At 43.0% G+C, this 20,904-nt stretch overlaps 1 protein-coding gene across 21 annotated transcripts in view; it reads right to left on the reverse strand.

Moving 5' to 3' along the window:
• Positions 1-20,904, reverse strand: part of LOC120407914 (aminopeptidase O (putative)) — a 416,076-nt gene that overhangs the window by 257,582 nt on the left and 137,590 nt on the right. For all 21 annotated transcript variants that reach the window (XM_039544257.1, XM_039544252.1, XM_039544253.1 and 18 more), the window contains 2 exons: positions 16,586-16,742; positions 10,758-11,006 (listed from right to left, as the gene is read on the reverse strand). In XM_039544257.1, coding sequence (XP_039400191.1) covers positions 10,758-11,006; positions 16,586-16,742 — 406 coding nt within the window. The remainder of the gene's footprint in view (positions 1-10,757; positions 11,007-16,585; positions 16,743-20,904) is intronic.

Genomic DNA, 20,904 nt, shown 5'->3' on the forward strand with positions numbered 1-20,904 from the left:
ACATGAGAGACAGCGCCTATTGCTCTGGTGGATGACCTCCAGCTATCCATATACAAGGGAAGTATATCCATATTTATTGTGCAAGACCCTTCTGTGGTATTTGATACCAACTGATCACCAAATACTCCTTTCCTGCCTCCAAGAAGCTACAAGGAAGAATGGAAATGCCCTGACATGGTTGAGGTCATTCCGCTCAGACTGAATCCTGTAGGTCAGGGGTCAGCAACCTTTCAGAAGTGGTGTGCTGAGTCTTCATTTATTCACTCTGATTTAAGGTTTCATGTGCCAGTCATACATTTTAACGTTTTTAGAAAGTCTCTTTCTATAAGTCTATAATATATAACTAAACTATTGTTGTATGTAAAGTAAATAAGGTTTTTAAAATGTTTAAGAAGCTTCATTTAAAATTAAATTAAAATGCAGAGCCCCCCGGACTGGTAGCCAGGCCCCAGGCAGTGTGAGTGCCACTGAAAATCAGCTCACATGCCACCTTCAGCACGCGTGCCATAGGTTGCCTACCCCTGCTGTAGGTCACTATCAAATTATAGATATGTAGGGAGAAAGGGACCTTGAGAAGTTATCTAGTCCATTCCCCTGTGCTGAGAAAGGACCAAGTATACCAAGACCATCCCTGACAGGAGTTTGTCTAACTTTTTTCTTAAAAATCTCCAGTGATTGGGATTCCAAACCCTCCCTTGGTAACCTATTCCAGTACTTAACTATCCTTACAGTTAGCAAGATTTCCCTAAATCTCCCTTGCTGCAGATTAAGCCAATTACTTCTTGTTCTGCCTTCAGGGACATGAAGAACAATTGATCATTGTCCTCTTTATAAAAGCCCTTACGATATTTGAAGACTGTTATCAGGTCCCCCGGAGTCTTCTTTTCTCAAGACAAAACATTGTCCAGTATTTTAACCTTTCTTCAGAGGTTACACCTATTACCATTTTTGTTGCCCTCCCTCTGGACTCTCTCTAATTTGTCCACATCTTTCTTAACGTGTGGCACCCACAACTGGACACAGAACTCCAGCTGAGGACTCACCAGATCCGAATAGAGCAGAATAATTATGGGCAACTGCACTTCCACCTTCAAAATCCTATAAATATTAGTCTTCTCTCATATTTGGCAAGCTATTTGCAACAGGCTGAAGTACCAGCAAAATGTACACAAAACCCAACCCTACATATCCTTGACATCAAACATTCCAGTATTTTTAAAGTGTAACCAAAATCAACACCTGGATGAAGAGCAGCTGGCCAAAGCTGATCCAAGGAAAAACAAGTAGTGATGGGCGAAAGAAGGTAGCATGTTGAAGAACTATATCTCTGTACCACCCTGCCCCCTTCCTCCCATAATGAAGAACCTCGGCTGCCAGATTGTTAAATTGTTTTGCAGCCATGGGATCCTGTTAGAATCCTTACTGATCTTGGATGTCAAAATAGTCACACATTGTTAAATATATATATATATATATATATCTCCTCTTAAATCTTCCTGGTCAGAATATCACATTCCATCCTATTGGACATAAGTCTGGTCACAGTGATCTAAGCATTTGTCACTTGTCCAAGCTTCATTGTGAAACTCATCATATCTAAGATAGTTTTCCCCAAAAAGATTATCAGCGGTGAGATGTCTAACATAGTGAATGCCGGTGAAAATGAGGTAGAATCAGGGGCTAAATAGGGGGAAAGTTGACAAGATAGATGTCTTCAAGTCACCAGGACCTGATGAAATACATCTTAGAATACTCAAGGAGCTGATGGAGGAGATATCTGAGACATTAGCAATTATCTCTGAAAAGTCATGGAAGATGGGAGAGATTCCAGAGGACTGGAAAAGGGCAAATATAGTGCCAATCTATAAAAAGGGAAATAAGGACAACCTGAGGAATTACAGAACAGTCATCTTAACTTTAGTACCCGGAAAGATACTGGATCAAATAATTAAGAAATCAATTTGCAAATACCTAGAAGATAATAAGGTGACAAAACAGTCAACTTAGTGGGGTGCGACTTTTCTCAGTCTATGTCACAGGAGAAGTAAGCTCTCTTTGCCTCCTTCAGGCAGAGGCATACATTTGCAGAAATTCTTTGTGTCTGAGTCTGTCTTCATCAGAATACGTTTTCTGATAACAATGCTCAAATTTTCTTCCCACTTTCTCTGCTGCAGGTCATGTGTGTGGATGTTGGGATGGGAGCCAGCACTTTGGTACTAGCATGTCTAGAAGAGTAGTCATGGATTGGTTGAAGTGTTTCACCAATTCTTCTACTCTGAAAACAAGTTTTGGAATTTAGCAGAGTTCAAGAGTTATCAGGACAGAACATGGGGATGGTTCTTTTTCCCTTGCGAGGGAGAGTGTTCTTATTACTGCCTAGAAAAGGAACAGATCTTACCAGGGTACAGTATTGGTTCCATTTCTTATTCCTATCTCCAGTGCAAGGGTTCAGCTATTGTGTGCGGGTCCAGAGATTGTCTGTGGGAAATCTGAGGAGAAGAATTAAGATAGGAAGTTTGGGGTACTTCATCAGAAATATCATCAGCTTCAATATGAAGTCTCCAAGACAATGAGTCTTGACCTTTATCAGCATGTCAGACTGCTTCTGCCAACTCTTGTGATAATCCTTTGTTTTCTGACAGCTAATAGATTAGCAAGGTGCCCAAATTAGTCTTGTCTCTGGATCAGAGGGAAAGTGGATGCACTCAAAATATTTTGTTTGGCGTGAATTCTTCCTGCATTTGAGTCTGGAAGAGAACAGAATGGTTATTCCACATCCAGATAAGTCCTTCCTGGATGTGGATCTGTGGCAAATGGAATATCCAGGGGAACAAGGTGATCCAGTTTGGGACTGCAGACTTAACCCCGATCATGTGTCTGTGTGATGCAACCCAGGTCAGGCAACTCAACAGCAGTAAAATCATGGATGATGGATTAATTGGCCACAGATCTTGCATTATTCAGGATGAAGCTGAAGTCATGGTGGCTATCTGTTTTGGACCCATGCAAGATAATAGATTGCTGATTGCACTGGACTAGATATAATTACCTAGAGATCTTCTTTCCAAGTACTGTGAAGATATGCTCGGTCTTTGGGAAGTAAAAGGGACATCTGACATGAGTAAAGTTACAAGGTTAAATCTTTGCAGAATCAATCCTTCGTTAGGAACAAAGTATACCACAGTTATATTAATTGCATTTATGGTAAGAAGGATGTATGGGGAAAACAGTCAAACATTTGTAAACTCATCTTATATATAGATAAAATATAGTTAATAAAAAATTGCCTGGGTCTGTCCCAGTCTAAAGGAAAAATATAGCAGCCTACATTTTCAGAAGTGACTAGTGATTTTTGGGTGAGATAGCTTAAAGTAGCCTGAATTTCAGAGAGAGGTGCCCAGCACATTCAAGAAATTCAGACCTTAAGATGTCTCACATAGGGAACACATGAACTTAAGCACCCAAAAATCACTAGTTCCATCTGAAAATTCAGGCTAATTTTGTGACTGTCAACTTATATGGCCCTGTGAGAGGGCGATGTGCCACACTCATCTCATCCACAAACACACACTGCTCTGAGACCTTCTTGCTTATAAACACCCCAGTGTATTTTATTTACAGTTGTTTAATCCCTCCACCAATACACAGCAGTGTCTCTACACCTTTACACACTGTATCTGAACTTTCTAACCCCTTCTCCAAAAGGGAGGTGGAGAGGGACATGTCTCTACTCAGAAAACTCTATTTGTCATGCTCTCCTACCCTTCTGTCTTTCTTTTTCTCTCCTTCTCTTCCCTCCTAAGCACTCCTTCCAGTACCCTTCTATACAGCTTCCTTGTTAATGGGTTTATTGGCTCATTGACTCACTAGCCCCAGTCTGGCCTGGTAATCAATATATCTGTGTCCAATTAGGCCTTATCCAGGAGAACCTAATTACAATTAATAATGACCAGATTGCTGGCTCAAGTCATTGGAGTTTCCAAGTGCCGCCTCTCCTGTCTTTTCTGCACTAGTAAAAATACCATAATTAATGTCACTGAAGATGGTGGAACAAAAACAAAAATTAAAATTTGATTTAGGAAAGTATTTTATATAAAATTTGAAATGTTTCTTAAACAGAAATAGCTATTTTAATTTCAGTGCCATTCAAAACACAGGAAAACATTTTTGCTGAGTGAAAAAAAATGTTTACCATACGGAAATCAGTTGTATTTTCAAGAGCCTAAAAAGAAATTATACAAGAGCTAAAAAGAGGTAAGTAATATGTATATCATTCTTTTTTAAAAATCCTGAAATGCTGTTTGGAATATTTTAATCTTTCTTTTCTTCAGTTTAAAACAAACACTATACTCCCCTACCATCAAATTCAAATATCACAATTTCACTCCCATACTATCAACAAGCAAACAATGTTTTAGTTGCACCAAAAGGTGATTGTTGCATCCTCCAACCTATTTCGGGGTTGTGCTCAAGAGACATCTGTTAAACCTTTATGGACTAACAAACGAGCTCAGCATATTAGTAAGGATATATCTTGTGCCTGATGTACACCAAATCCTGTTTTGATCCCAAACTGACAAGTGGGAGGAGAACAGTGATTGCGTGGTAGCAAATTTCACTCCAAGCGCCAGCTTAGAGACAGAAAGTGTTCTTGTTACCCAGGGTTTTCAGAACCAAAAGCAGTGGTAACTTAACAGTTTTACTTCAGGTGGTGTCAGAACAAAGTCTTTCAAGATAGCTTCAGAGAATGGCTTGAAAGTAAACTTTATTATTCACTCTTTTTATAACTAACTTTTACAAAACAAACAGCTCATAGTGACCCCTACTGGGTCATTACTTTAAAAAAAAGTAATAAACTACTTATTAACAAAACATTTTAAACAATTTTAATTATAAAAAGCTTTTATATTAAAGGGGCCAAAACTCAAGGTCTTTATTTATTTATAGTCTTAATTTGCCAATTTTTTTTTCATTTAGATTAGCAGAGGCTGCAAGCTTGCAGCTAGCATTTGACCTTGCCTCCAGAAGCCCTGCTTGTTCAAATTAACCGTCTTTAGGTGGTGTTCTATTTTATTAATTCATGGTGGCTGAATGCACACAATATGGTTGCAAGTAGCTTGATAAAAGTTTGGGTAACACACCATTCCAGGTCAACAGTCTCAGTGCCTAAGTACCACTGAGTTTATACACATATGGGATGCAGATATGGACATCGACTCCGTGGGTGCTCCAGGGCTGGAGCACCCACAGAAAAGAATTAGCCGGTGCTTAGCACCCACCAGCAGCCCAAGCTGCTCTCCCTCCCCGCAATGCCTCTCATCCACCGGCGGCCCCACCGATCATCTCCTCCCCCCTCCCTCCCTCCCAGTACCTCCTGCTCACCACGATCAGCTGTTCTGCGGCATGCAGGAGGCGCTGGGGGATATAGAGAGGAGCAGGGATGGGGCACACTAGGGGAGAGTGCCAGGCTGGGTGGGAAGAGGCAGGGCAAGGTGGACCAGGGATGGGGACATGGGAGAAAGGGCGGGGCAAAGGTGGAGTGGGGGTGAGACGAGGCGGAGCAGGGGTGGAGGTTTGGTGAAAGGGGTCAGGTGGGGGCGGGGCCTGAGACAGAGCAGGGAGGTTGAGCACCCTAGTAGCCCGGAGGAAGCCGGCATGTAGACATACACTTTGAATTATTATCATCATTGCTGTGGCTTCATTGTAGACAGTTGTTGGATCATTTTGTTATCTTGGCATACCCAAGAGTGAAGAGACCATGGAGCTGGAGAGCAAAGGTGAATTAATGCATAAGGGTGTTTATAATATGCTTTAACCCCATAAATAGCCAAATATTAGCTTCATTTAAAAGAGCACTAAATCATATACACTGAAAACTGGATCCAAATTCCTAGAATGACGACACATTCAGAAATGGGTTCAGATAGAAAAGGTGAGAGAAGGAAAAGATCATGACCTAAGTTTCTTGTGGCTGGGAGACAACCCTATAGAATTAAAAGCTCCCTGCGTAGATAATGGGCAGCTCTGAGTGTCATGAACTCCAGACTGACCAATTCCTCTAGGGAAAAAATGAATGCTTTAAATAGATACCAAACTCCCTCAAATGCCCCAGATCTAGTGATCATCTTTCTGCCTCCGACCATCAAGCAAGTCCAGAGAGCCCTCTCACCAAATCTAGGTCTTTTAGACATATTATTTGGAGCTGGCTCTGCTATATTGCAAAGGAGTGTGCAGGACTTACAGAAACCTCCAAAATACTTAATAGAAGAGTCATTACTCAAATGAAGGGTCATATTTAATCCCTCTCGTATTTAATCCGCTCGCTCTGGTGGAGTTCCGGAGTCGACGGGAGTGCGTTCGGGGATCGATATATCGCATCTAGATGAGACGCGATATATCGATCCCCGATAAACCGATCGCAACCCGCTGATCCGGCGGGTAGTGTAGACATACCCTTAGACAGAATAGTCTTTAAGCAGAATGAATGGTACTTCAACTTCCTATCAGGTATCAGCAATTCTTTCAGAAAAATGCAGCTGAATCTGCAGACATGGCTGCTAAAGATGCAGATGGACACCTAGTGGGATTTTTAAAAGCGCATAGCTCCCACTGAAATCATTTTTAAGCTTTTAAATACCTATAAATACCTATAAAGATCTGGCCAGTAAATCTTTGTTTGTCATAATTTTTTCCACAGGGATTAACATGATGTTACTAATGAGGGAATCTGGGCCAGATTCACCTCTCATACTGGTATAAAAATCAGGAGAAATGCCACTGAATCACTTATTGTGAATATTATTCTAAGCAATCAAAACCCTGTTTCCACACAAAACTCCATAGTAAATTAAAAATATGGTAAGACATGAACAGAAAATATGAGCAAAATAAATGGTCTTTCAGCTGGAATTTTTCCCATAAGACATCAGCAGGTCTTTATGGAAAATACTTCTGAATTTGCACCATGGCTGCCGAAAGAGAACAACGTAAGGCTCCAAATTAAGCCATTCTGTGCAAGAATTGTTATAATTTCATACCATTCTGGAATGTAGGGTAACATCCCCCTCAAGTTAAATAAAGTACTTTGGGTAGAAAACCCCAGTAACTATAAGCCAATGAGGAACAGACAAAGAAAAATGCCAAATGCTGTAAAACCCAGATACTTAAGATAATGACTGAAATTTATGACTGTTTCCTTCCCTGGCAGACAGGAGTACAATTAGAATTCTCAAAACAACAGTTTCTTTGTGCTGGCAAGCTATGTCATGTTTATACTACTACAGATATGCTAGAAGATAAAAAATTAATAGTACAGCACCCTTTCTAACTCAAGATAATGGTCAAACTTGTTATGAGGTTCTGCGTATGGGTTTGCACTTCTTTTACTCCTAAACTGAAGTTATTTAGGTAATTATGATTGCAATGGGCAGGAATTAACCATTAAAGCAACTTGCACTGTACAGAGGCCTCGGTTTTCACAATCACACAGAACAAGAACAAGCAATCTATTATGGGCCCCTTTATCATTTCTTTTGCTGTGCAAATATAGCCTGAAATTTAAATAACTGAAAACTATTTCTTTAAAAAAATATTAATGTCCTTTGCTTGACAAACCCTTGAATGAAAAGTGTCAGGAAATGCACATGGCCTTTCTTTCATCATTTACTTGTATCAGGGTTATGGATCACTTGGCGTTGACAACCATTAAATAGAATAAGCATAAGGACTTATTAGCACAAATTTTCTCATCTCCCTCACAAAGAGGGAACGATTACAGCTATATTTTGAATACACCAAACATAACCCAAATAAGCACAGACGGTTTTGCAACAGACTAGCCCAAGGGCATCTTTTCCCTACGGAAGGGATATATGGCATTGGAGTCTCTGACTTCCCCAAGGATATTATCAGGTCCACAAGAGCATCATATAGCTTTCATCTATAGCGTTCCTTCCTTTTGGGCTACCCCTCTCTCTCCTTTCCTTCCTTCATTTTATATAGTGCATCCTTTCCCCTCCAGCAGTGGTTTTCAGACTTTTTTCATTTGCGGACCCCTAAAAAATGTTGAATGGAGGTGTGGACCCCTTAGGAAATTCAACTTGTGGTCCGCAGATCCCTACCATACAAGTCTGAAAACTGACTGAACAGTATTCAACTATAAATGTTCCACACATTTGGCACGGCATTTGACACAGCATGAGAAAGAGTGCTAACTGTAGGCTTCTATGGTAACAACAACACTTCTGGGTTTTGACCTGTAGGTGGGGGTATTCACATACTTTTGATTGATCAGAAAAACGGAATGCCTTTTCTGGGATCTGAAACTTAATTTTCATAGTCACCTTTTGCAGATCCCTTCGACATAGTCTGTGGACCCAAGGGGTGGATCCACAGGTTGAAAACTACTGCCCTATAGTACCAATGATCATTGTTCTTGTCATACAGCTAAGCAGGACGGTAGTCTCATCTATGGATATAGTGATGATCCAACATCACCCTATTGCAAGCTGCAAATACCACCTTTTGGAAACCAAGAGCAACACCTACCGACTCTTTTAGATTTATATGGTCTAAGGCAGGGATGGGCAACTGGCAGCCCCGAGGCCACATCTGGCCCCCCAGATCATTTTATTTGATACTGTAGTGAGAGCCAATGGGCTGAAGAGGGGAGCTGGGCCCAGTCCCACGAGACAAGATACGCCGCTGTGGGGTACATGCAGAACAGGCTCACTCTCCAAATCTCTCAAGGCCTCATCCCCTGAGTGTCACACCCCTGGACTGCCAAAGAAGTTTCAGTGGACTTTGCAGCCCTCTACTATCTTAAAGTTGCCCATCCTGGTCTAAGTAGTAAATGTAATATCATCACTCCTGAATCTGCGTCAAATATATGGCGCTATCCACCAGATGTCAAGAATTATTTTCTAGCAGGCACCCCACAACGGGCAACAGGACACACCAGGGCTATCAAAGTAAATAAACAGTAACAAGTTCAATAAAACCACGCCTCCAAAGAGATAACATTTGACAGAACAAATAGAAATAATTTAATTCTTAAACTTTACTTTCCATTTTTTAAAAATATGTTTATAAAACAGAGAGCAAATCTATACCATGAGCTATATAATATTATATGCAAGCTAAATTTCTCTCTCCTCTCTTCCCCCAGACAGTGAGGTCAAAATTAAACAAACATTGTCTTCCTTTTTCACACATGAACTGTAAATATAAATAAGATATTCATTCAGCAAAATACAGAACAAAATGCAAGATTCACTACTTAACTAAGCTTTCCTACGGTAAATTAAAAAATGAAATAAAAATTAAAAACCTATATGGGGTAGGGAGATGAACTTCAGGAGCAGAATCTTCTGAGGCTGTCCGGAGACTGGTTGAGAGCTGTTCTAACTGACACCTGACACCTCGCCAACAATAGCCCCTATGGGTCTCACTGGTTGGTGGGGATTGCTGGAGCACTACAGTAACCTGGATACCTGCTGCTCCAGGCCACGCCCCTTTATATCTATCCTTATGTGCTTTGTCTTTATATTGGTCTAAAAGCATCTAAGATACAGTCATCACTATAAAAATAGTAGCACCATTTGCTCTTCTGCTGTTTGCAAATATTGCCTCTTTACTGATTTAAGCAGACTTTAGAAAACGTAAAGGTAAAAGACGTACTTGAATTGCTGGGTATTCCCTTGTTTGTTCTACAGCTAAACACTTCATATAGTTACATCATTTGAAATTATATTGTAGATATAATCAAAATAATTAATTTTTAAATATCCATGAACTCCATAAATACTAGCTTATATCTGTTTTCACCGTTTGCCCTTATTCTGTTTTCAGGATTCGTAGTTTTGGCCAGATAAACACAAATCACATAAAGCTTATGAGTCAGTTTTCTAATATGCCCTTGTTTTGCTGAGAAATAATGGGAAAGACATTACCAGAAGAAAACACCTAAAATGACAAAAGCATCAAAGGATAGAAATGAACTTTAATTTGGATAATGGGGAAAAACTCAGAGGCAAATGCTCAATGACCTTATATTTCCCTTCCCATGCCTTATTAAAGCGGAAGATCATAACAAGAGATGCAAATAAACTGTCACCACATGAAGCAAAATTATATCTATAACATCAGTTCAGTGAGAATAGTGCAGCAAGCTAGTACTGATGGGAGGCTCGCATTGTTAGCTACTAGATAAAAGGAGTCCAGCTGCTGCTATTTACACTAACTCCCCCAGCGCAAGCAAGAACAAATAAAGGCTTGTTATCAATACCCTACAAAATATACAAGGAAGCTTTCAATTTTCAAACCATTACAGACTGACCACACCAGAGGAGTATCCTTCAGTGTCTAAAAGGGGAGCAGCTGGTTCATGACTAAGGGTGAGTTCTTTGCCCATGCCATCTGAGGAACAGCACAGATGACAATGCACATGTGGCCATGAAGGGTATATCTACACAGCCCACAGAAGCGAATCCCCCTAGCCTGGGCTGACAGACTCTAGAGCTTTAAAAATAGCTGTCTAGACAGTGCTTTGAAGTTGTGGCTTGGGCTGGAGCCTGGGCTGTGAAGGCCAGGGAACCTCAAAGTACTGACTGTTCCAAGGGCTGCACGGATATACCCCAACTTGCCCTGTCTGATTGGTAGAGAGACCAAGGTGCAGTATACAAAGTGAAATGATGCAGCAAAATAAGAAAGTTATACACAGAAAAAACAAAATAATTATATTAGAGAAGTTTCTATACCTGGCCATTCCCAGACTGGAAAAGTTGGAAGGGACTATCAACACATCAAGCCTGGAAAAGGGGTGGGTTCCAAGTGTAGCATGAGCAGCCGAGAGGCACTGAGGAATCAGCTCAAGAAGGATCTCTGCACAGCGATCCTTAAGGCACCATGGAGCAAAGACTCGATGAGGAATGACTAGCTGAGAACTAGCAGCAGGATTTTGGAAACGGCAAGGATACGCCACATGACCACAGCTCTCTTCGATCAACCTGCGACCACCACAAAATACAATGGTTTAGTTTGACATTACAAATACATGTAGTTAAATATGTGTGCAGGAGGTGAGGAACTTCTGCAGATATCAAGGAGATAAAGCTACCAAGGGGTCACATGCAAAGCTGGCTCCTTTGTATTCTCACACTGTTCATGTCAATGCAGCAGTGAAAACCCGAAGGCTAAATTATTATCGATATGCTTGGATAGAACTGATTTGACCACTCCAATCTAAAATAAATGAAAGTGGTAACATCTTGTTTTACTGACAGGCAGACATCAAAAGACCACGCGTTCAAAATGCAGTCATTATTCAAGACAAAACTATGTGTATGTTTGTGTCTGTTTGCATTTTAGAAAAAATAAATACAGAAAAAACTAAATGGACAAGAAAAAACAATACAGCTCAAACTAAAGGAAAGATTCAGAGAGTTCCTAAGTTAAATATTTGTGAAACACTTAAATATTTAACCAAGTTACAAAGACAGGATTTACTTTTGTCAAAGAAAACAGAGATATGATTTATATTAAAATCAAAGTTAAATTTTTTAAATTAAAAATTCTTCAGGACAAACTGTAAAAAATTGTTCCTATTACACAAAATAGCAGATTTCAATTCAGTCATAGCACTGCAAACATTTGAAGGAATCATATCATGACTACATATCATGTAGACCTGCATTACCTCTGAAGGGTGCTTTCCCTGAAAGGTGGGGTTAGGGAGAAAAACTACATTTCCTAAACATTGAGTCACACATTTTTAAGAGGAATTCACATCAAAGAGAAATCAACTTCATTTTTTTTTTATCTGATAATTCCTATTCTGTACAACACAACCCCTCTCTTTGGTTTCAAGTTGCAACTTTGGGGGCTGATTTATTGTAAGCTCTAGAACCAGTAGTATTTGCAGGATCAGGCTCCAAACTAGTACTTTTCTGTAGGCTATGATTACTTTTGCTGAATTGATGGCACGTAGCTAGCTGAGTTAATAACAATGAAATAACACCACCTTACCTTTACATAAGGCCTTTTACCTGAAAGAAATGGACCTTAAACTATTTCAAAGATTATCTACACAAAGAAACCTCACCCACCACTGAAATAGAAACATCTCTAGCGCAGAATGCAATACATATTAATCAGTGCAAGCAAAGTTATATAACATTTTTCAAAGGGGAATACAGAATGACATTCTTTTAAATCTACTTAAATATGGAGATAGACCTATCTCATAGAACTGGAAGGGACCCTGAAAGCTCATTAAGTCCAGCCCTCTGCCTTCACTAGTAGGACCAAGTACTGATTTTGCCCCAGATCCCTAACTGGCCCCTTCAAGGGGGGAACTGGGTTTAGCAGACCAATGCTCAAACCACTGAGCTATCCCTCCCCTTGTGTCTTTCTATCATTTGCAAAGCAAATAATAAATACATACATACAACTCCTTCAAGTGCAGGTATCTGAACTGGAACTTACATTTGTATCCAGTTATTTTTTAGATACTCACTTTATGCCACCTACAAACAAAATACCTTAAAATAACATCACTTTAATATTTTTTCTATCAAACTTTATAAAGATTTTTGAAATGGTGAAGCAATAAGTGGAAAGAAAAGTTATGAACAGTTTTAGTTTTCACATTAAGAAGCAGCAAATTAATTCCTCCAGAGGGGGCTAATGACTTGGATGAGAAGGAAGTAGATTATAAAGTTGCTTGTAAATAACAGGAGCCATATTTATGTCTCTTTTCCCCTTTTTTATTGAGAGCCAGTGTAATCGACTAAATAGCCAGCTGATGTTCCATCACATATAGGGACAGCATTATCATAATTATTATTTGTGTCTGATAGCTCCCGCTTTGTGCTAGGTGCTGTACAAACACAAAAAAGACAAGGTGATACAGATGGTAGGGAAAAGGTATACAACATGCAAGTCAGGAGGTGGTTGGCTACATCCTGATAATATACGTTTTAATAATGTAACTGGATTTATATTAATAAGATATATAGACTACCCCTAAATGCCCCATAACTAGCCAGTTAGTTTCTTGTTTCACAGTAAAAGTGGGGATTCTAGGAGGAAACCGAGTGCAAAGAGGGATAGTTACACTGTGGGCTAGTTCAAGGAGGACAGAGTGGCAAGAAGATAGCTGTGAGAGAAGCAGACAGCATATCAAGGGGGGTGGGGTGGGGGGGGCACTGGTGGAGCAGTGGAGACATAGGATAAACACATCTAATATTATTCTCAGCAATGTCAAATGTACCATGAGAGGAATGAGACACTGTTTGGAGGTACACAGAACATTCATAGAATCACAGAACTGGAAGGGACCTTGAGGGGTCATCTAGTCCAGTCCCCTGCACTTGTGGAAGGACTAAGTATTATCTAGACCAGCGGTAGGCAACCTATGGCACATGTGCCAAAGGCGGCACGTGAGCTGATTTTCAGTGGCACTCACACTGCCCAGGTCCTGGCCACCAGTCTGGAGGGACCTGCATTTTGATTTAATTTTAATTGAAGCTCCTTAAACATTTTAAAAATCTTATTTACTTTACATACAACAATAGTTTAGTTATATAATCTCCTCTCTGGCCTCCCCCCAGGCTCTCTGTTCTCTCCCTCCCCCACGAGCCTGGCAGAGGAGGCAGAGGGGGGGGAAGAGACCCCAAGAAAGGCAGGCAGAGGGGGGGCACCAGGGGGCCGACCCCTGCCGCCCCCCCCCACCCCCCCACCCCCCGACCCCCCCCCGCGCCCCCCCCCCCCCCCCCCCCCCCCCCCGCCCCCCCCCCCGGGCCCCCCCCCCCCCCCCCCCCGCGCGCCCCCCCGCCCCTCCCCCCCGCCCCCCCCCCGGCCCCCCCCCCCCCCCCCCCCCCCCCCGCCCCCCCGCCCCCCCCCCCCCCCCCCCCCCCCCGCCCCCCCGCCCCCCCCCCGCCCCCCCCCCCCCCCCCCCCCCCCCCCCCCCCCCCCCCCCCCCCGCCCCCCCGCCGCCACCACCCCCCCCGCCCCCGCCCCCCCCCCCACCCCCCCCCCCCCCCCCCCACCACCCACCCCCCACGCCCCCCCCCCCCCCCCCCCCCTGGGCCCCCGGCCCCGCCCCCCCCCCCCCCCCCCCCCCCCCCCCCCACGGCCTCACCCCCCCCCCCCCCCCCCCCCCCCACCCCCCGCCCCCCCCCCCCCCCCCGCCCCCCCCCCCCCCCCCCCCCCCCCCCCCCCCGCCCGCCCACCCCCCCCCGTCCCCGCCCCCCCCCCCCCCACCCCCCCCCCCCCGCCGCCCCCCGGCGACTCGGCGCGCCCGGCCCGGGCCCCCCCCCCCCCCCACCCCCCCCCCACCCCCCCGCCCGCCAGCTCCGCCGCACCCCCAGTCTGCCCGTGCCCCACCTACCAGGATGCCCGCTCTGACACGGCCCCCACCTCTGTTTGCCATGGGGGGGCCCGCCCGCAGCTGGTCTGGGGCGGGGCGGCCCCGCTGCCCGGCTCCAGCGCGGGCTCCCTCCGCATCCTCCGGGCCCGGCGCGCGGCTCCTGTCAGGCAGCGGGGGGGGGGGTGAGAGGAGAGAGGGGAGTTTGGGGGTGGGGGGGATCAGAGGGCAGAGAACAGGAGGGGGGTGGGGGGCAAGGGTTAGTCAGGGGACAGGAGGGGATGGGGCCCATCCAACGGGAAACCGTTGTTAAAAATTTTTTTGAGGAGGAGGAACCCGTTGTTAAACTGGTTATATATTATAGACTTATAGAAAGAGACCTTCTAAAAACATTAAAATGTATTTCTGGCACGCGAAACCTCAAATTTGAGCGAATAAATGAAGACTCAGCACACCACTTCTGAAAGACTGCCAACCCCTGATCTAGACCATTCCTGACAAGTGTTTGTCTAACCTGCTCTTAAAAATCTCCAATGATGGAAATTCCCTAACCTCCTTAGGCACTTTATTCCAGTGCTTAACCACTCTGACAGTTAGGAAGTTTTTACTAATGTCCAACCTAAATCTCTCTTGCTGCAAATTTATGCCCATTGCTTCTTCTCCGATCCTCAGAGGTTAAGAAAAACAAATCTTCCTCCTCCTCCCAGTAACAAACTTTTACATACTTGAAAACTATTATCATGTCCCCTCTCAGTCTTCTCTTTTCCAGACTAAACAAATCCAATTTTTTCAGTCTTCCTCATAGGTCATGTTTTCTAGACCTATAATCAGTTTTGTCGCTCTTCTCTGGACTCTCTCCAATTTGTCCACATCCTTCCTGAAATGTGGCGCCCAGAACTGAACATTCTCAGAGAAGCTTACTTTTATAAAGAAAATAAAACATAGGCCCCAGAAGATTTTTTATTAGTGAAGAAACTTCTCTAGCACTCATATACAATTTGCTTGTTTCTAAATTGCTGTGATTCAGCCTCCAACTGACAGAACAAACACTGAACTCCCATGGGGGAAGAGTTAAAAAAAAAATCAAACTACAAATGGAAAAAACTTGCTCTTGCAGATTATTGCACACAAAACTCTTTACTGAGAAGAAAATCTTCATGGAGTCCTTAAAGCATCCAGAGTCCTCTGATCTATTCCTTCCCTTACCACTAACTATGTGACCTTGGGCACATAACTTAAATTCTCTGTGCCTCAGACTACCCATCTGTAAAATGGTGATAGTAATGTTTACCTATCACACTGGGCTGTCTCTAATGCTATGAAATCCCTGGATCAAAAAGGAAAAACAAACAAACAAAAAAATCATAATATTTAAAGGTACCTGAATAACTAAATGTTTTTCTTTGTCACAACAACTAATAAGGTATTTATTGCCACAAATCAGCAACAGTTACAGACCCTAAAGCATTATATATTAAAACAGAATATACAATGTAATATAATTACAGCATATGCATTTCTGTAGAGGCAATATACAACATATCATATTACAAATAGGTAAACATCCAATGATTCCTAAAACTTATCTAAATGCATAAAATTTCAAAGTTTCAAACTGTATCTTTCATATCTCACTTTTCCAAAAAAAAGAGAAAGGTTCCATCTCTAAAGTTTCACTAGGAAGTGCTATTAGAATTACCAGAGCACTGACTCAGCAGGAATGCTTAACCTAAGAGCACTCTTTTATCCTCAACATGCAGAGTCTGATTAACTGTATTTAAGCAGTGACATATTCACAATCCATATGGAAACAGAAGTAATTGGAACCAAAACAGCTTAAGTGACCTACAAAGCAATCTAACAGGCAAGAAACTTTTTATTCAGTTCCTAATTGAATAAAAACAGAAAGGATTTAAGGATTTTGCAAAGCAGATGGTTATAGATGAGAAGATAAAGTGCAGAGTTTAAAAATTCTGTTAACTAGGCTGAACACAGGTAGAAACTAATTGTCATGTTCCATTAACCTAATTTTTTCTACATAAGCAACACACCCTTGCCAATCCTTTGCCCCTGGACTGACTTCTCTAAGATTTCTTTCTGCTCTGATTAGACATGTTCTGCTGTGGTCCCTCTGCTAAGACGATTCACTTTCATGGTTCACAGAATAAATGGAATGTTCATGCAAATGTTGTTTTTTTTTGTAATATCCTAATCACCAACCTGAGATCGGCCCTTGAAAATAGAGAGGAAAACTCGTTATTTGTCCGGACGTCAGCTGTGTGGGATTCCTGTTTAACTTCTGTCCAACACCCAATAGCAATAGTAAAGGTGGATGCTGGCATGGGCATGGTCACATAATAGTACCAACTTAAAAGACCTATGAGTAAAAAAAAAAAGCACCATTCAGCAAATTACCTTCTAGGTTAGAGAACAATTTCCCAGAATCAGCACTTTGAATTTCAATGCACTTGAGCTTTTGAGCCAAACCTCTCCTCCCACCTCCACACTGTTTTTTGTTGTTGTTATTGTTGTTCAAGAAGGAAACAACTTGTTTTTATTCAGTCACATTGTTTACTATATGATAGTTATATCTTACTTACCTTGGAGATTGAAAGGGACATTAGCAAATAGTTTAGACCTAAAAACTTACATTCACACTGCTATCCTCAGATTCTAGGCATCTACAAAACATTAAATCCAGCATTGTAACATTATGACTGCAAACCTCATGAAAACATTCTACATCAATGGTCCAAAATACTGAATCTTACCATCATGGGTGGAGTCAAACAGGATCCTTAAGTCCTCTAAGAAAGGACATTTTTTAACTTAAAAAAAAATCGATTTCAGTCCTTTAACAATAGCCTTAATAATGCTGTTTTTGTCTTAACAGTATGGTTTGTTTATTTCAAATTGCAAACTCCTTAGGGGAAGGACCATGTTTCAGTATGTTCTGCACAGCACTGAACAAACTGTTGAAGTCTAATAAAAAAAACAACAACACTTATGATCTCTGTCTGGCAATCTGAAATGGCACAATGCATCAGCACGTCAATGAGAAGTCAAGAATCAGATTCAGTTTTGGCGTGAGTGCTGAATTTGGCCCTATGGGACCATCTGGGAGCTGAGGGGATGGAAAAGATAAGTGAGTCTACCAGAGGAAGATCTGCTTAGTATAGGGGGACAATTAAGCAGAGTCCATTTAGAGAAGTGGGAGAAAGTTGTTTTGGGGAGCCATGAAGTTTTTATTGATCAAACCTACATACAGGGTCTTTTTTTTTCCTTTTGCCCAGCTATTTTTCTGTTGCTGTTAAAGGCACCTTAGGCACACATGCAAGAACTCACCTACATTTACAAATACAGTTACCACAGCTGCATACACAAATTGGGCGATTGCATATGCAGCAGTCTAATTAGATACCTGTATGTGTATCTGATTTGTGAGTAGAGCAGTCATGGTAATTTTGAATGCAAACATGGTTGGCATGCAGTTGCATGCCTACCTCGAGCCTTTTTGTTTTTTTAAATTAGTCTTTGGATTCAGGGGTGGCGCTAGCTTTTTTGCTGCCCCAAGCACGGCAGGCTTGCCTGCGGGAGGTCTGCCGGTCCCATGGCTTCGGCATACCCACCGCCGAATTGCCGCCGAATCTGCGGGACCGGCGCACCTCCCGCAGGTTGCCACCGAAGGCTACCTGACTGCCACCCTCACAGAGACCGGCAGGGCGTCCCTCGTGGCTTGCCGCCCCAGGCATGCGCTTGGAGCGCTGGTGCCTGGGAGCCGCCGCTGTTTGAGTTACAAGTATGGAATCCTACTATTTTTTTAAAGAAAAGTAAAAAACCCTAACTAAGGGGAAATAATCTGCCATTGCCTAGTCCTAGTAGCCAGGCCAGGTACTAGCAAATACAAGAGGCAATTCTCCTCCTCAAGGCATAGAGACTCCAGCCAATAGAAGCAGAAGCACTAGCAGCCAAATCGGGGGGGGGGGGGGGGAAGGAATGGGCAACGAGAAGTGGGGAGTAGGGACGGCCAGGGCCACCCCTCTCCACAGCACCCTCCTGGACCCAGAACTGTGCTTGGAAACCCATACACACACGCTGGGAGCACTAGGAGTGATGCCCTCTCCCTTGTGGCCTGGGGAAGTGGGAGAGGGTAATTGCAGAGACTCCATTTATAAGATCAGAAGCAGCCAAAGCAGGGACCACTGAATTTTCAGAGAACTTTCTACTTTTGTCTCGACTTTCTCTGGCCTATGCTGACTGGCTGTTTGTTCTAGCCCTCCCCCTCCCTCAGTCTCTTCACCTCAGCTTCACTCCACACCTACCCCTCTTAGCCTTTTCTCCCCAACCTTTCCTTTTCTTTCCATCCCCTTTCTAAGTAAACCCACCCTAAATAAATAAATAATGTGGAACTAATATGACATTTGCCACCATCACATTTTCATTCTGTTTGTGCATCCTACCCCTTCCTTCACCCTGTCTGTCTGTCTTGTCTATTTAGATTGAAAGCACTTCAGGACAGGAACCGTTTACTACTCTGTGTCTGTACAGTGCCTAGCACAATGGGGTCCCATTCTCACTTGGCCCAGGGACACTGCCGTAATAAATATGAATAATAGTATCTCAACCCCATGTCTGTACAGAGGAGGTGAGGGATGAAATAGTGTGCTATAGTGTATCTCTGGGCCTTGTATGGTGGTGCAAGGCCACCACTGGGCTTCATGTCACAAGGCAGATGAGCACTTCCCTGCATGACCACTGGGAAGTTTGCCCCCACCTGCTTGTGCAGTAGAACACCACCAGTCCCACTGCAAATGGAGCCTCCACAGAGGAAAAGACATGATTTGACCCTAAATGCATGCACACTCAAAATGCCAGATTGGGGGTCCCCACCACAGAAAAAGCCATGAGCCGCTCTTGTTGGCTCTGAATCACAGGTTAAACATATAACATTCACAGAGCTTTGCTGACCTCACAGATTACATGTGAACAGAGACTGCCATGTTCACTATAACATAATTAGAAACAAAGAGGAAATAAATTATTATTGCCAAAAGAAAAATGTTTTGAAATCCCAGCCTGTGGAAGCTGAAAACCAGCCATGGCAGGCACAAGCCCATGTAAAGGAAGAGGCCATCCAGGGAAGTACCATTTATTTTATTATTTCAAAAGGCTGATGTTGAGAGCTCCAGTAATGTAAACTATACCGAAGGTCCAGCCTGCCCACAATGAAACCAATGGGAACTTTTGTCATGGACTTCAACGGGAACAAGAGCAGACCCAGACGCAGCATAACAATACTTCATTGTGAGTAGCATCTGTCACATAAACAATATTCCAAAATGTTCACATGAACATGAGTGCAACTTCCGGGTCAAACAACAGCAAAGGAAGAAAAACTACGAAGGACAGGAATGGGAGAAAGTGATGTGTTTTCAGCTGAGTTTTGAAACAAGACTGAGAGTCAATGAGGCGGGGAGACAGAAAACTGTTCCAGATGGCAGGAGGTGAAGGCTCCTTCTCCTATAAAGGAGAAGGCTCTCACAACAGTGAGATTTCCTAACAGGAAAGAGAGAAGGCCAGTGCTAGACAAAACAGAGGGAGGCAGAGGAGCATAGTGAGAGAGAAATTCAGTGAGGTGGACTGGAGTAAGCAAGACTGTGAAGTGTTTTTAAAAGAAGAAGGCAATTTAAACAGAATACTGAAATGAAAGGGGAGAGAGCTTAGCAATCTAATGTGGTGGTGATATGTTTATGTTGCTTCTTACGTGAGAGGAGATGGGTAGCAGTATTCTGCATATGCTGGAGTCTCAAAAGCTTTAACTTTTGTAGTTTTATTCTACCACCCTCCACATCAAGAGGGGATCGCACAGCAGGTCACACAATCTGAGGGCCAACAAACTTCACAGAGCTAGAAGATTATCAGCAAGTCCTGAAAGAGGGCAGGGGCCTTCAAAACAATCACCAAAATGGGACTGAAGGGCAGAAATAAACTTGTTTCTCTCTTCACATGAGCTTTCAAATACCTATAGATTCATATTTACAAAATTCAACACCTTCTTCTCCCTTATCCCACATGCCCTTTCTTTGTGCAGGTTTTGTAGAGACCATGCATGCACTGGACATCCCCATCACTACACCCTGAGGCTCCTATTGTGCTTATAGATGCTGCTGAACCCCAGTCCACTGTTCACAAGGCTGTCACGGGTCTCATGTCCTTGCAGCCCAGAATACACTGAATTGACAAGAAGTCTCAGAGCATACTGTGAGGTGAATGAGGTTTCACCATTGTGGTTCCTGACGTTTCCTGATGACTGAACTGGCCTTTATGCAGGTAGTGCTTCCTTTCAGTAACCAACATGAGCAGCTGTTACTGGTAGGAGAGATCATTTGTTTCTCATGTTTTCTCTGTCTCCCTCACCCACCCACACTTTCCCATTTTCTTCCTCTTTTTGAATGTCTTGCACCTGTTCTAATTTGTTTTTCTTTTTGTCCCTCCCAATTCCTCTGTCCTCTGTCTCCCCTCTTTTCCCTTCACTTGCT

This window comes from Mauremys reevesii, linkage group 6, assembly GCF_016161935.1.
Source record: "Mauremys reevesii isolate NIE-2019 linkage group 6, ASM1616193v1, whole genome shotgun sequence".
NCBI classification, from domain to species: Eukaryota; Metazoa; Chordata; order Testudines; family Geoemydidae; genus Mauremys; species Mauremys reevesii.